The sequence below is a fragment of the Drosophila pseudoobscura genome, chromosome 4 (genome assembly GCF_009870125.1).
Source record: "Drosophila pseudoobscura strain MV-25-SWS-2005 chromosome 4, UCI_Dpse_MV25, whole genome shotgun sequence".
NCBI lineage: Eukaryota > Metazoa > Arthropoda > Insecta > Diptera > Drosophilidae > Drosophila > Drosophila pseudoobscura.
Genome location: NC_046681.1, coordinates 4,276,316 through 4,291,160, shown reverse-complemented (window position 1 = coordinate 4,291,160; position 14,845 = coordinate 4,276,316). Strand labels below are relative to the sequence as shown.

Here is a 14,845-nt window from a genome sequence, read left to right as displayed (position 1 = left end):
AATAAGGAAAATCTAGCTTAAAATAAGCTAAAATGACAACAGTGTTGCGCCGGTCTGAAGAAATTGTTTTGTAATTTTTAAGATTAAACCGTTTTACTGGATTTTTTCTAGTCCAGCTGTTTGGAATGTTGCGAAATTTGCTGCGAAGTTTTGAGCTTGCGCTCAGGCTTCACACAACTACGGCAATAGCTCCAGTTCTGGCTAGAGCAGCTACAGTTGGCTGCTCGAGACGCACGTTCTTCACGCAGTACGAGTATGAAAGCCAAGCAAGGCCAAGGAAGTCCCTGCTGACGGCGTCAGCGGCCACCACAGCGAGCACCGGCCACGAGGCGGACAATGAGTACGTGCCTTATCGCCTGGAGCAGGAAACGGGAACGAGAGCCAGCGTGCTCATTGACACACTGAGGGAACGCTTCCGTCTCACCGATGCCGAGCTCCAGCGGATTATGGGCGACGATTCGGTGCACCGCAGCTACCGCAGTCGCTCTCTGACGATGACGCTGGACCTGCTGGAACTGGAGGGCGTTAGCAAACGCAGCTTTGTAGAGTATCCCTGGCTTCTTTCGCTGGACAACAGTGAGTACATCTTCTGCTGAGCGTCTTTCTTATGTCTACAGGTATGTTCCCACAGAGCGCCTGCAGCTGAAACTGGAGCTAATAAAGTCGATGAACATTCGGGACTTGAATCACTTTGTTCCCTTCCTGCGTCTGACTGTTCCACGCCTCCGCAAGCTTGTATCCGCCCTCAATGCAGAAATGAAGACGATACCGCAGCAGAATCGCGTCTACTACATCAGCGAGAGTCTGCATGTGAGCCCGGAGATAGTGACCAAGTACCTGTCCAAGCGGCTCTTCATACTGGAGATGCCCTACGAAATGTTCGAGAAGAACCTACAGCATATGATCGACTACAATGTGTCGCCCATCAATATACTGAAGGATCTGTGGGCCTTTCGGTACACCCCGCGGTCTGTGCAGTTGCGCTTGGAGAGGGCGAAGCGGGCAAAGAAGGACAAGATCATGCCGTGGATGGTTCGTTGTCCCGAGCTCATACTACAACGCTCCCTCAAGCTGTCGCTGGATGAGCTCCAAGTGCTTGGAAAGCACTCCTCCGTGGTGGAGTACTTAGGCCATCGCTTGGGGTTTAGCGTGAGTGAAACCAAAGTGATCATGGACAGACACCCGCAGGTGCATACTGTGCGGGTTACAAAGGTAAGCAGCGCTTTCAAATTTGCGAAACACAGATAACGGAACATGTTGGCTACTTATTTTGCAGATAAAAGAGGTGCTGGACTACTTGCTGGATGAGGCGAAATTCTCACGATTTGAGATAGCCCAAGTTCCTCGTATTCTGTGCCACAGCCTGAAGACTACCCAGGCCCGTGTGGAGGAGCTCAAGAGCCACGGGTGTCGCCCCTCCTCCCTGGTTATCCTTTGTCGCAGCAGGAGGGAGTATGAGAAGTTCCTAGAGCATTGGAAGAGCCAAGTGAGATCTCAGCAAACACCTGCTGACCCATGAGCAGGGAGAGTATTGTTTCAATAAGTTGGTTCTTTAAGTTGCAAATACGTTTCGATCAGTAATAAATAATGCCGTGATACATTGAACACTGCGAAAGATGCTTGTTGAATTCTGCATCTTTGTTCACATTTACTCAAGACAGCAACGAGTTAAAACATTGAAATACTGGCTTAAGACATATATAATTAATTGAAACAGACATATAATTGATTTAAATATTTTGCTTAGCTAACATTTAAATTTAAATACGTTTTGTGCTCCATTTGAATACCATTTCGTAGTTGTACTTCAACAGAGGGTAGCAGATTGAATTGTGTGTGGATTTATAGCTAAAGAAGACGTGGAGTAAGCAGCCAACGGATCGCAGCTTGAAAATACATATATGTAAAGCTATTGTTTATGAACTGGAATACCATCATTGCCATTCCACTCCCGCCGACAGCCTGCCACTAAGCTCGTTACGTTTCCCACTTCGAAAAAAGATTAAATTACAAGCTAAGAACCTCTTTGTGCTCGCTTAGAAATATCTTTGGTTGTGTAGCACGTAAATAGACTGGGGGTTCGATTTTACTCTCGACTTAGTCTCGCAGCGCTCTGCGCCGCTCCAATGCCACCTGCATCGACCAGATGCTCAATGGCCGCATGTAGCCAATGGAGCGATAGCGCTTCTCACCGTACAGGGCCTCGGGCGTCTCGAAGTTCATGCCGATTCGCTCCGAGAGGGTCTTGTACATTCCGCCGGCCGTCTGGAAGGCTTCCTCGAACATGCCCTCCTGTATCATGGTGGCTGCAAGGGCATAGACCACTCCGGGCCACACCTCCTCTGCTTGGATATTGCTATTGTCCACATGGCCAGGCTTGGAGGGGTCTGCCGCATTGGCTATGAAGCCGTTGGCCGCCCCAATGTTGCCCTCGTGGAAGCCCATCACGTTGTTGTCGTAGATCGTCTTGAGAGCTGTGCGCACATTCTCCTTGGGATAGATTTCGTAATCAAAGCCACACGATTTTAAATACCAATGGCCGCACAGCTGATCCGCCATAATCGAGTCCCGATGGCTGGGCGAGAGATCGAAGCGATAGTAGCTGCCGTTCCAAAGCTTCTCCTCCAGAGATCGCTTGCCCTTCTCCAGGATGTCCTGAAAGCAAAGGCAATCGTTCGGCTGGTCCAGAATGGTGGCCATGGCCGACATTGCCTGCAGAGCGGCCAGCCACAGGCCTGAGCAGTACGCACTGGGTCCGTCCATCACCCAAGAGTCGTAGGTCTGATCCGGCATTTTGGTGTTCTCGATAAGACCATCGTTGTCCTTGTCATACTCAATGGTTCGCTCCATGATGGCCTTACAGGCCCCGTACATTGCCTTCAGATAGCCAATCGCATCCATGAGGTACACTTTGCCATTGGTTTCGTTGATATACATGGAGGCTGACTTGCGATTCTCTGCAGGAAAAAAATTCAGTCGATAAAGTCAGTCAGTCCATTAAGTATTTCCGTGGCCGAGGGACTTACGCTGCTTCTCGTCCGACGAGTTCTTGCGCTTGTTGTCCTGCGTGTACATTTCGTACAGGCTTTCCTTGTCGATGAACTCAATGGAGCTAAACTTGCTAGCATTGTCCGCTTGTGACTGGGCCAGTTCATTCAGGACATAGTAGTCCCTGTAGACCTGCAGCACAAACTTGGTATTGAGATCCTTCCAATCGTTTACATCGTGAATGTTATAGCAATTGATCAGGGTAAAGGGTTCTGCAACAAAATGAAGTATCGCATTAATTCCTTCTTTTTAAATGTTTCAGTGTCTGGGACCTGCCTTCATCGGGATCGCCCAGATCATGGGGCACACAGTTCTTGACCTTGCGCGGCATCACTTTGCCGTCGTACAGCATCTTTCGGGTGTCGCTCAGCTCGGCTGCAATGGCATCCTTGAAGTCGTACTGCAGGCTCACCTGCAGGTTTGGCCAGAGATGGGCCAGTGCCGGAGAGGCATAGAAGTGAACATCGTAGGTGTTGTACATCCGATACTCGTGCCCCTCCAAGTAGCCGAAACGCCCATAGGCCAGCCGCGGATCGTCGTAGGCCAGCTCCTTGCCCAGCGATGAGTCGCACTTCAGCCAGATGGTTCCCCCGTCTGAGATAAAGTAGAGCTGATTGAATATGGCGCACTTGTACCAGTCGGGTAGAGTACTAGGAGGAAAGAGTTGCTTGTTAAAATAGTCTCTGATGGGACTTAAATAGGACGTACTCATCGCTGAGTATGGGCCGCTGCCAGGCATCAATTAGTCGCTCCCAGCTGGGGTACTGCTTCAGAGCATACTCGCATATCTTTGGTCCCGATTCGCCGCTGTCGTCAAAGTATTTGGTGTAGTAGCGCATGTGCGTCTGCATCTTCCTGGGGAACTGAATCCTGGGCATGTCCCACGCCAGGACAAACTCCAGATCGTGCGAGGCCTGGGGCTTGAGGGCTAGTTGGGCGCAGACAGCGACGCCTATGTCTTTGGCTAGGAGAGAGAGAGACACAGATTAAGAAAGGGGTTCAATAGTTTGCTGTCAATGGTTTCTGTCACTCACTTTTCAGGGTTTCCCCGGTAGGCTGCTCACTGAGCTGGCCGTGCTCCTTCAGCTGAGCCCACAGCTGCTCTCCGCTGCCAGCCGGGTCGAACTGGGGACAGCGCGTGATGCTGATCTCTGGCAGGACGCGACAGGCCAGGTTGTAGCTGCACGGCATGTCGGCGATCTTCTGGCGAATGGCGACACCCTTTGCATTGCCTGCGCTGATCAGCTGCGACTCGGCCCCGCCCTCGGCGTCCTGCTTCTTGTTGCCCGTGCCGTTCTTGAAGGAGAACGTGATGGAGACTATGCGCTCCTGGTCGCACACGTTCTCCACACTCCACACAAAGACAGCACACGGCAGGCTGGAGTCCCGGTACTCGTGCGGGATGACGGGCGAGACCTGGCGACACACCAGTCGAACCCCATAGTGGGAGAGATCGTACTCGGTCCAGGAGCGGGGGTACAGGCCCGTGTAGCTGCACCGTGCGTCTTCGATGTTGGAGTGCCAGGCACTCAGCGGCTGCTTGGGGCGGCTGCTGCAATTGGGCAGTTGACATTTAGTTTTCTCCCCATCGGCATCCGGATCGCTGCCGTTGTTGCCCCTCGACATGGTGCTAGATGTGGTGCATGTCGCATGTGGCAAAGCATAAGCAAAACCAAATCGTAACCAAAGTTCAAAGCGCAACAAAGCCAAAAAGCCCCCATTACGAGTACGACATTCGTCGTATCAGTAGATAACCCAGATACCCCACATCGGATTTGGATATGTGTATATCCGCACCATACAAAGTATATCCCAGTGATGATGTTGTTGTAGGTGTTGTCGATAGGTTGCGTGTTTAATAGTTCGTATTTATGTGGTGTGCATCCAGAATGAGAGAAAAATATTATTTCGAAATTATTGTGTCAGTTCGCTTCAAATTTTCGTACAGCAGAACCATCGCCGCTTGGGAGGATTAGCTAGGGTTAGTGTTTGAAATGTTACAGTGCTCTACAGAGTAGGTGATTAGCCCACACTTCCATATGGATTTTGAGGGAGGAAACTCTTGTTTTTAGAGGTGAAATACATAAAGCAGTACAGGAAAGACCAAACAGCGTTTCAATGAGAACTAATCGTAATGAAATCCATTGTTGTAATGTGGTTATGTACATAGAGAACGGGTTATTCGTACAGGAATGCTGTATGTAATTTGCAGATACCGAAAATGATTTGATCGATTTGCTTAGAGTGTGGTTAGAAGTGTGTAAGCCGGCAATAGGATCGTAAAGATCGTAATTTCTCCAAATAAGGAAAATTAGCCATAGAATTATATAATAAATGGTCACTATTTAAATGTCTATTTGATTCACGCGTTTAAATGCCTGTAATAACGGATTTCTATGATAAGATTAGAGTTTTTATATTTATGAAATTGCTGTCAATTATTAAGAAGCCCAAGAACTGCCCAAAAAATCCACTTGCACTACCTGTCGTGCCCATCAAATTGGACACGAATAATTCAGGCACGCTACATCATGTACAAGTACTCGCAACATCAAGATATGAAAAAAATAACAATAAAGGCCTGTATTCTTACGAATACGAAATGAAGAATCAAAGAAAGCGAAAGAGTAGGACATTGAAAGCATGCAAGCAAGGCGAATCAGGCATAACAAAACACAAATTCCAGGCAAAGAAATGTTCAGAAAATGACAATAAAGATGTACATATGTATGTACATAGCTACGTAACGTGAAAAGTATCTACACTTTGAAGGGTTTGGCTGGTTGCAAAAGTCATGTAGTACAGAGGGCGCGGCAGAGGAATACAGAAAAATGTAAAGGTTATTCTTACCTGCACTTGGAGAGTAGACTTTGAAAGATGGTGCAGCCCTTCTGATCTTTGATGGTCACTATAAACTGGTTGGCCTGCACCACATTGTACTCATAGATGCCGGGACGCATCTGGAAGCGACAAAACTCGCCCGCAAAGCCCCGTCCAATGGTGCCTCCGCCTATCCCGCCGATGGGCACGCCATAAATCTGCTTTCCGTTCTCCATGTAGTAGTAGTCCATGTACACGCGACGACCTTCACGCGACACTTTCCAGTAGTAGGCCGCATATCTATTGGGACGAGAGCAGGAGACAGAGTGAAAAATCAGATTTCAGCTGCTCAACTTTCCCCATTTTCCATTACATTTCCATTTCCCGTGCACAATCGCCATATCGCCCTACCGCCCCAGCCCCATCCCCATCCCAATCCAATTGCCTGCCCCTGACCCCGATGATGTCATAATTGGGTGAGCTTTCCGTTTGGGGAGTCGACCTACACACGCACAGCGAATGTAACGGCTGTCACAGCTTAGCGATTCTTCCTCCCTTTCATGGGGCGCCGGGGGCTCTGTGGCTCTGTGAAGGTCGGCAAACGTCTCAGTGGTTGACAAAATCAAGTGCAAGGCCCCAGTGACCATGGCGAGTACTAGGGCCAAAGCCCCATAGTCACATGATTGTTTCTGAATATATTGCCTTACTATTTCCGGGAATCTTTGGACTGAAGATGCGCACACTTAAGGAGTCACGAGTACTAGTATCAACAGCAATAATATAAACTCAAAATGATTTGAGTAAGACTTAAGACTCGTTCGCACAACGCTTAAGCGAAGAGGCACGAATGGATTAGTGGGGCTGAGAGTGAGTGAGGCCACGCAGATGTCTGGTAGAGCCTATTACAGCTGAGCCCCAAGAGATTTGTAAAGGACTTCTCAAGCATTCTCCGGGTATTTCTATATATTTTTAAACTTTAAACAACTACGAGTATCATGGAGTATGGTATAACTCAACCCGATCTTTGTACACAGTCTACATTGTTTTTCGTGGTTCATTGAGGGTTCTGTTTGCCATTCGAAACGCACCTCTGGCAGACGCTTTAAACGGCGAAAGCACCCAGACACACCTTTTGCGTCAACCGTTTAGAATGTTAATGGGACGGGCAACCGAATACTCCGGTGTACAGGTACATTTAATTTTTATTGGGTGTTCAAATGGCTATCACAATAAAAAACGGATATTCACTACTGTGCAGTCCCTTTAAATTCATGCTCGGCCTTCACAAACGCAGCAAGAGCCCAACAGGATAAGCGACGGAAAGGTGCACTTTAATGTCTTTTATCCAATTATCCAATTTTCCGAGTATTCAATTAATGAGATATTCTGCATTCACATCCCACAGACAGTTTCAGAACGTTGCATATTTTCCCATTTAAAATAATTAAGGAAATGGGAAAATTGCTGAACGAGGAAATGTATTAAGATGGCAGTGGTTTCAAGCCAATTGGGTGGGAGCCCGTGACTCTTTAATTACCCCAAATACATAGTGCAAACTCGATAAAGAGAACTAAGAGCCTTCGTGCTATGATAAGATTATGAATAAATGTGAATGGAACATCGTTATGACAGACCAACATAATCAGGATTTGTTACTCATCGAAGGAGTTCCATCCATCCAATTCCATCTTTAGAGATGCTCACATACGTATCGTACAATTTGAATGATAAATTATTACAGCGGTCCCACAAATCGTATCTCAAATGTTTAAATATTTACAAGTACTTGGTACAAATCAGCGATGCCGCGCTGTTACCCAGTAAATTCGATAACGTATGATAAATAACTAATATTTGTAGAGCCGGCGGAGTAGTTTTGTAGTACACTTTTCTATCCCCCCCGAGATTGTTCACTCTGTCGGAGTGTCCTCGTTTTGGAGCGTGCACTGGTCCGTCTGGGCTCTATGGAATAGTCTCCTGACGGCCATTCAAACTGCAGGGAAAGTGTAGAACTTTCTAAGTACACATTTTTTTTAAGCCTAAAACACTGTATAGCGCTACAAATTTAATGGCCTCTCTCGAAGCAAGAGTTTCAAAGTCATCCGAAAACAAAACTGGAAATTTCACAATCTTTAAAATATAAAACATTGCTGGTTTGGACAGCCTCTCATACGCATGTCGTATGAGAGATATCGGAGCTGCGATCGCTTAGCGCGGAGAAATATCCGCATCGCCAGCCCCGGCGAGATCGCAACTCGGGAAAGATTTCATCTGTGGTGCTTGAGTGGGACGATTCTGCCCGTCGACTTCGAAGGTTCCAAGACCCTCAGCCGGCTCCTCCTCGTGCAGTGTCGAGGCCAGGAGCTGGGACACAAACTCGGCCCGGTGGGCTAGGAACGCGTTCTGTTCCGGGGACTCCCGCGTTGCGTGGGAAAGAAAGGGACTGCAGAGGTAACGGGTGTCCCGCTTCTCCTGTGGGGGCGGCTTCTCCATGGAGGCCATCAGGCTCTTGATCATAGCTTCTGTCAAGCTCAGGGTGAAGGCGTCATGGTCTTCGAGGGGCAGTGTGGCACCCAAGTCAAGTGGCGTCGGAACATGTGGATCGTGCGTGGCGGTCATCGGTGGTGCCGCGCTGAAAGCTGGCAGATCAGTCATCTGGTGGGGCAGACCGAGCCCAGACTCAGGAAACGCATCCGCAACGAAGAAGCTTCGACCTGTTTCGTGGGAAAAGTATCGCCTGCCTGGTGCCAGGCCGTTGTGGAACAGAGGGCTCTGGCTAAACACTGGAGTCCTGGGCCGACTGGCTCGGCTGGTCGGGAGCGGGGTGGTCCCATAGTAGCGCATCATGTCGTTCATCATTTGGTGGCCCGAGGGCGACGGGACGGGCGGTGCCTGTTGGGATTCATTTGACGGGCCTGGGGAGGTCGAGTTTCCAAAATTTTCCCCTTCGACTGTGCGCAAATTGAAGTAAAACCCCCCTGGAGCTCTGAGGACACTTCGTCGTCTGCCAGATACCCCTCCATGAGTGGTCACATCAGGGACTTCCTCCGACGGGCCTGATTCGGGCCGACGTAGCACGACCCGTCGATCCACGCCCGCATCGCCAAACACCGTCTGTGTTTTTGATGACTCCCTCCGGTAGCTGCCGTCGGGATTGAGTGGCTCCAGTCGGAGGACCAGGGTGCCCTCAGTGTGGTTCATCTGCTCGTTGCGCGAGTTCGCCGCTGCCGTCATGGCGGCCAGCTGCTCGTTCTCGAGAAACATGCGGGAGGCCTGTTGCTGCTCGAACAAGGTGATCATGGTGGAGACCAGCAGTGGGCTGGCGTTGGGGTGCATTCCCGAGATGTGCTCCAGGAACGTGGCCTCGTTGAAGCCCCACTGCTTGCAGTAGGGGCACCTGTAGCTCTGCGGGGGGTCGCTGCTGATGTACTCCCCCTCGAAGTAGAGCTCCACATCGGCCGGGGTGTACACACACTTCACCGGATGGTCGAACAGATGGCTCTCTGTGGTGAAGTCCAGGTCATAGCAGTCCGCACAGATGTCGAAGTTCGGGCAGCTCAGGCAGCGGTAGCAGCGTCCTGTGAACCCCATCTTGCTGCATCCCCTGCATACGACATTCTCGTGGCGACTCATCTTCCTAAGCGGTGGGCCTGAAGATCAGTGCTGGCTATAGGACACCAGAACTTACCTTTCGGGGGTTCCCTCTTTATCAACAATGCAAAACGTTCGCTCGCCTTCGAATGCTTCAGATTCGAACTGAGAATTACTGAGACTGGCTGATTTCAGGAGAGCTCACCAGAGCATGTGACTCTCGACTGATATATAAATATATATTTAAGATCTGACTTTATGGCTGAATTTGAAGCATATGTTTCGATTACTTGTTGTCCAGAAACTGCCTTATTCTACCCGAAAATCTAGTCAAAAAGATCGTATGACAATCCCTTCGCAGGCGCTTTCGATTCTGTTTATAGGGGAGTTCTAAATTTTAATAATTACTAATTTCTACATATATTTGGGGTGAGTTTGGCATTCCCAATACGATCGTTTGTCGGTCATGCAGCCCAATATTAGCATAGAAACCGAGCATTATTCGGCACGTCGGCTCGTGCAATTAATTAATTAATAAACTCACTCTCAAAGCCTGAAAGAACTGACTCTTCGTTGTCAATAAACCAAAATAAACTGTCCATCCATGTACCTATATAAAAAACGAAAAACGAACGAATTCTCCTTATTACACAGTTGGTAAAAGAGTTGACTGGCATTACAATCGACATTAAACTTAAGTCTGAACATTCCTTATCGCCTTTCTGTGTGTTTATTCAGCAAAACTTCCGCAAGCCAGATGCTTCAGTCCAAGGCTTCTGCCATGGCACGAAAATAGTTTTTAATTGAGTTAGAACCCCGCCGAAAGGCCCTGCCTGTCCCGAATCTAGCCACATTTCGCTGCCATGTACATTTTTTTTTGGGTGGGGGGTTGGGGACAGAAGTTTTTCTGTTCCACCCAATTTGTGAAATTGCAGGCGAGGAGTTGGTGCTGGGGTCAGCGTGGGTCAAGTGACGTCAAGGTGCAAATGGGGCAGGATGGGGCGGCGACAGGGAGAGGGGCACAAATTGCTTGTGGCAAGTAACAAATGAAGTTGGTCGGACCAGCATTGGGGGTTGGGGTACTATGTACACGGATGGATTGCCGTCTCAAATGAATGCACAACTTTGTTGTCGTCTGGGAAATCGGATAAGTTCTTGCGGGTTGGGGTCTAATTTGTTGAAGGAACGTGGACGGGGATTGTCAAGAAGCAAAGGTGGTAAATAAGATGAAGTCCGTCTACAGCTGAAGCAGAAGATTACAGAAGTTTGTTCCATGAAGTGTTCGTGTCTTTTAAACTAACTAATTCCGAGTGAGGTCATTGCACATTTTATCCTCATGCCCTCCCGACACAGAGCCCATCAGATTTGGTCACAGTAAATGTATTTCCATTCCTCCCCACCAATCAGCGCTGGACCCACACTGGAAAAGTCTATAAATATCAAATCTCCAATCTAAAGTCTCAGACTGCCATTCAGCCAACCGAAAAATAACACTGTTCTGGGAGCAAATCAAAAATAAACAAAATGCGACAAGTTGAGAGCAAAAGCCAGGAGGGACACCGACTCGGACTCCGTCTTGAAGAGGCTTCAAACTCCTCAAACTACAATGTTTTCCCCTAGGGAGCTCGCTTGTGTCCTAACATGCAGAAGATTCTCCTCTCTCGTCACAGAAATGCTCAGTCAGCGGTGACGGGGGAAAATGCCTTAACATGGAAAAACAATGAGGAAAGTGCTCCGTCTGCATAGGCGTACAACTTGAATGCATGGAGAGGGAAAATACGTAAAGGAAAATGAAATTTTTATTTTTTCCAGTTTCCATTTTCCATTTGGAAATGCACATGCCAGGGGGCTATGAGCTTTCTGTTTCCATTCCCACTCGCAGATTTCTTTCCACAGACACTGAAGACGCTCCTTGCTTATCGGTTGGCTCAAGGAGGAGCTCAAGCAGGGCATATGCACACATCTCGTTGGGAGCTGTGCCAAAAGCGTTTGATGTGTGACAGACATGCTGGATGGGGTCTGAATAGCAGGGGCAGAGGCAGGAGTGGGTTGGTGGTGGGTTGGGTTTATGCTTTTCCCGGCTGGCGCCAGGCACTCTGCTCTGCTTTCACATAATTTGTTTTGGGGCAAAGACGCTGCTGCTGAATCCGACAGGAATTGGGTGAAAAGTAGTTGGCAATCAGGAAACGAAAATTGCGGGAACTGTGTCATCAAAGTTACGTTGAACTCGAGCAAGAGCTCGGGGCATTCAAATTGAAAGCCTGAAAGGAGGACAGCCCCCGTATCGCCTTCAATACGACTCATGTGAAATAAGGGGCATTTGCTGGTTAATACAGGAGACTTTGTTTTAGTCTCTTTTCGACTAAGCGCCTGCCCATTGCAGCACAAAAAGCATTACGGAGATCAGATCTCTGAACCTATCGCAGCTGGTTGCTATTGTTGTCCCTCCCCTTAATCGCTCTGAGAGCTCTGAGGGAGGCACCGATAATCACTCCGTAGTCTGGCACCGTTGCCCATGGCATTACAAATCGAAATAAAACAAATTACTTAATCGAAAGCTTCTTGTTGTTGTGATTAATCAAATCAATCGAGTTACGCTTCTGAAGAAGCCCAGTAGCTCAACAGTCTCTTTTCAAAAAGCAATATGATGACAGTTTCCAAAACTAGGCACTATAAACTAAACTATAATTGAAGATTCAGAGATTAATATGGTTATATCTGCAGAAAAACAAAAACGGAACGGCCACAAGAAAGTTCACAAATATTACTCTCAATGGATCGGATTGTAGTACACACAATATAGCCTTATCAATCGAATACGAGAATTCACTCAGGCTAGTCAACCTTCATGGGACTTCTCTAATCGCTCCTTGACTTATATGTGTGGTCGAGTATAAATATTGAATCGGAAAAAAGAGGGAGTAATAGATAATGGTCCACAGGAAATGTGCAAGTAGTTCTCTGGATTTGTAATACTTATTAGCCAGGTCAGTGCTGGAGTTTTGCATTTAATCGTAGGCCCTACTTTACGACTTTTATGGTGATCGCATTGATGCAGTCATAGGTTTACAGCCTAATAAATGTTGCCTAAAAGGTATTCACTTATTAAAATAGAAGAGCTATCAACCCAGATTACTTTCCACACCTCTTGATAATGCTATAACATCAGACCTGGCCTGATAGCAGCCGGCATAAGGCTCGTAGTAGCCAACAGTTTTACGACTCCCTCCCTACAGAGGGGAACGAGCGTGTTATGCTACTCGTATCTCTCTGCGAGGGTAAACCATTGTGCAACGTCATGGAAATCAAAAGTGAGCTTTCAAAAATGCCTTTAGATAAGAGAAAGGTTCGTGGAATTCCCACAAGAACAGAGACTTTCGTTGGTGAATAATGATTTTTAGAAGTACGCAACGATATCGGATATATTGCAGTCGGAGAGTGGCGATGGGAACTGTTTGGCCAAGAAATTAGATGCGAGCAAGCGCATTTCTGCGGAACTTCAAGAGGGGAAACGTTTATTTAACCAGAGTTGGGTATGAAGTGGTGCCGATATATCAAATGACTTCTGTGCGCATGGATGAGTATTGTTCAAACTATAAATAGACGGTGCACTTTTGTTGTAAGCGGATTATTAAGGCTATCAATCACAACCCACCGCAGGCACCTATCAATAGTAACTGATAAGCAAGCTGCTGCCATATTTGGAGATTATAAAATACCTTTGAGCACAGGCAGGCAGGGGCACAATCGATTCGAGTTCCCCAAACACACGTCAAACAAATGAATTCAATGCTTAGTCACACCCTACCAAACAAATCAGCTGTGTACTTTTTCAAACTTCAATAACATTTCAAGTTCCCTGATTCATATACTAAGCTGAACGACGACCCATATTTGGCACAGAAGAGTTCAGGGCACTCCGTTCTGTATGGAATAGTTTGTTAGGTCAGTTAATACTGTGATTCCCGGCAAGAAAAATACGAGTATGTGCTATGCTGAAGAAACTTCTGTCAACCCTCTCACGCTCTCTGGGAAAAGGCAGCTCAAAAAGTTAGCTCTTATGGGTGTGTGGGTTCTTTTTGTTTGTTCGTAGCTCCGAAAATGTGGCCGGGACACGCAAACAGGACGCCCAACTTGGCGCCAATGCGGGCAGACAAGGTGAGGTGGGGAGGTCTTGCGGCTAACGCCAACATTGGTACAAGTTTGGCTATTCATACCATAATTATTTTATATTCAATGATGAAATATATCTATGAGGATACATTAATAAGATAACTCAAAAGAACAAGATGGTTCCATTGGGGCAAAAAGATACTCCACTTTGTGGCTTTTTCTAGGATGTTTTTAATCATAAACTTCCAATGAACATCGCCCTGGACGCAAATGTAGATTGCCCCTTACGTTATCTATAGAAGCATAAGCTCCATCTATCCCCACACGCTCCACTTCAGTCCCTCGCGTGTTGGTGTCCTCTTAGCCTGTCCCACTGCCGTTTTTAATGTCATTAAGCTGGCAACGATACCACAATGGAATCCAATTTACGAGTCGAGCCTACTGTGTATCTGTGTGTTGGCCAGGTCCTGGCGCTATATTTGGCACGCAAAGGCCCGCGGGAGAGGGTCCTGCCCTGCTCGGTGTAGCTCCTGTTGGGGTATTCTTGGGACCGGTTATTGATTTCGCATTATTGTGCCTCGATTAATTATGTATGAACGTATCTGTCCGCCCCTGCTCCACCCCCCAACAGCATCAGCATCACTATCAGTATCAGAAAACAATGTACACATATATCGCACCTGCAGACAAGGGGAACCAAGGGCAGCGTTTGCCGGATGGATGCCCGGACATTTTGGATCCTCCGCTCAGGCCACGCATGACCGAACTTCAGCTTGAGGCCGTAGCGCGGCACGTCCGTGATCTCGTTGGGCTCGTCGGCACGCGCCTCCTCCTTCTCTTCCTCCGCCCGCTTAAGCTTTTCGTCGAAAACGGCATTCCCATTGCCCAGCATTGTTGGCGCTGCTTCTGCTGTTTCGCCGGTTGCTGCCATTGCTTGTGACTCGATTAATGCGCCTGCGACAGGTTAGTTTTTTAGTAGCTTTAATTAAGTACCATGCACGGCATATTATGCCTCAATGGAATTAGTTAGAGAGCACTAGTGCAACAAAAACACTCGGCTGGACAGCGAGAAGATTCTGTTTTATTTATTTTGTCTCGCCTTCCCCGTTCGTTGCGCTTTCGTATTTTTTAACTTTGTTTATTTACAAAAACACAACGAAATTGGACGCGTGTGCTTCGCTCTCAACCCGGTGCCGTTCTAGTTAGTTATTGGACGCGATTAAAATTAGTTCTGGCGGCGGAATAAAGAGAATACCGATGAAAAAACGAACTT

At 47.7% G+C, this 14,845-nt stretch overlaps 3 protein-coding genes across 5 annotated transcripts; 1 reads left to right on the top strand and 2 right to left on the bottom strand.

Moving 5' to 3' along the window:
- The first annotated feature begins 1 nt into the window (after position 1).
- On the top strand, positions 2-1,656 carry mTTF (mitochondrial transcription termination factor). The gene is made up of 3 exons (XM_001356164.4): positions 2-576; positions 632-1,212; positions 1,277-1,656. The coding sequence occupies exons 1-3, from the start codon at positions 126-128 to the stop codon at positions 1,517-1,519; spliced, it is 1,275 nt and encodes a 424-aa protein (XP_001356200.2). The 5' UTR covers positions 2-125; the 3' UTR covers positions 1,520-1,656.
- LOC6902690 (non-lysosomal glucosylceramidase) lies at positions 1,597-14,807 on the bottom strand. 2 transcript variants are annotated; one of them, XM_002133169.3, is made up of 7 exons: positions 14,253-14,807; positions 5,899-6,168; positions 4,083-4,678; positions 3,757-4,012; positions 3,325-3,698; positions 3,027-3,260; positions 1,597-2,957 (listed from the first exon to the last, which is right to left on the bottom strand). In XM_002133169.3, exons 1-7 carry the CDS (start codon positions 14,501-14,503, stop codon positions 2,098-2,100), a joined length of 2,841 nt encoding a protein of 946 aa, XP_002133205.3. In that variant the 5' UTR covers positions 14,504-14,807; the 3' UTR covers positions 1,597-2,097. The 2 variants fall into 2 exon arrangements, with proteins under 2 accessions (XP_002133205.3, XP_015036786.2); XM_015181300.2 differs by having other exon boundaries at positions 4,083-4,600.
- LOC4816328 (uncharacterized) lies at positions 7,904-9,779 on the bottom strand. Of its 2 annotated transcripts, none has more exons than XM_001356165.3 (2): positions 9,557-9,779; positions 7,904-9,505 (listed from the first exon to the last, which is right to left on the bottom strand). In XM_001356165.3, exon 2 carries the CDS (start codon positions 9,499-9,501, stop codon positions 8,077-8,079), a length of 1,425 nt encoding a protein of 474 aa, XP_001356201.2. In that variant the 5' UTR covers positions 9,502-9,505; positions 9,557-9,779; the 3' UTR covers positions 7,904-8,076. The 2 variants fall into 2 exon arrangements, with proteins under 2 accessions (XP_001356201.2, XP_033235578.1); XM_033379687.1 differs by having other exon boundaries at positions 7,904-9,511; positions 9,558-9,779.
- Positions 14,808-14,845: the final 38 nt, after the last annotated feature.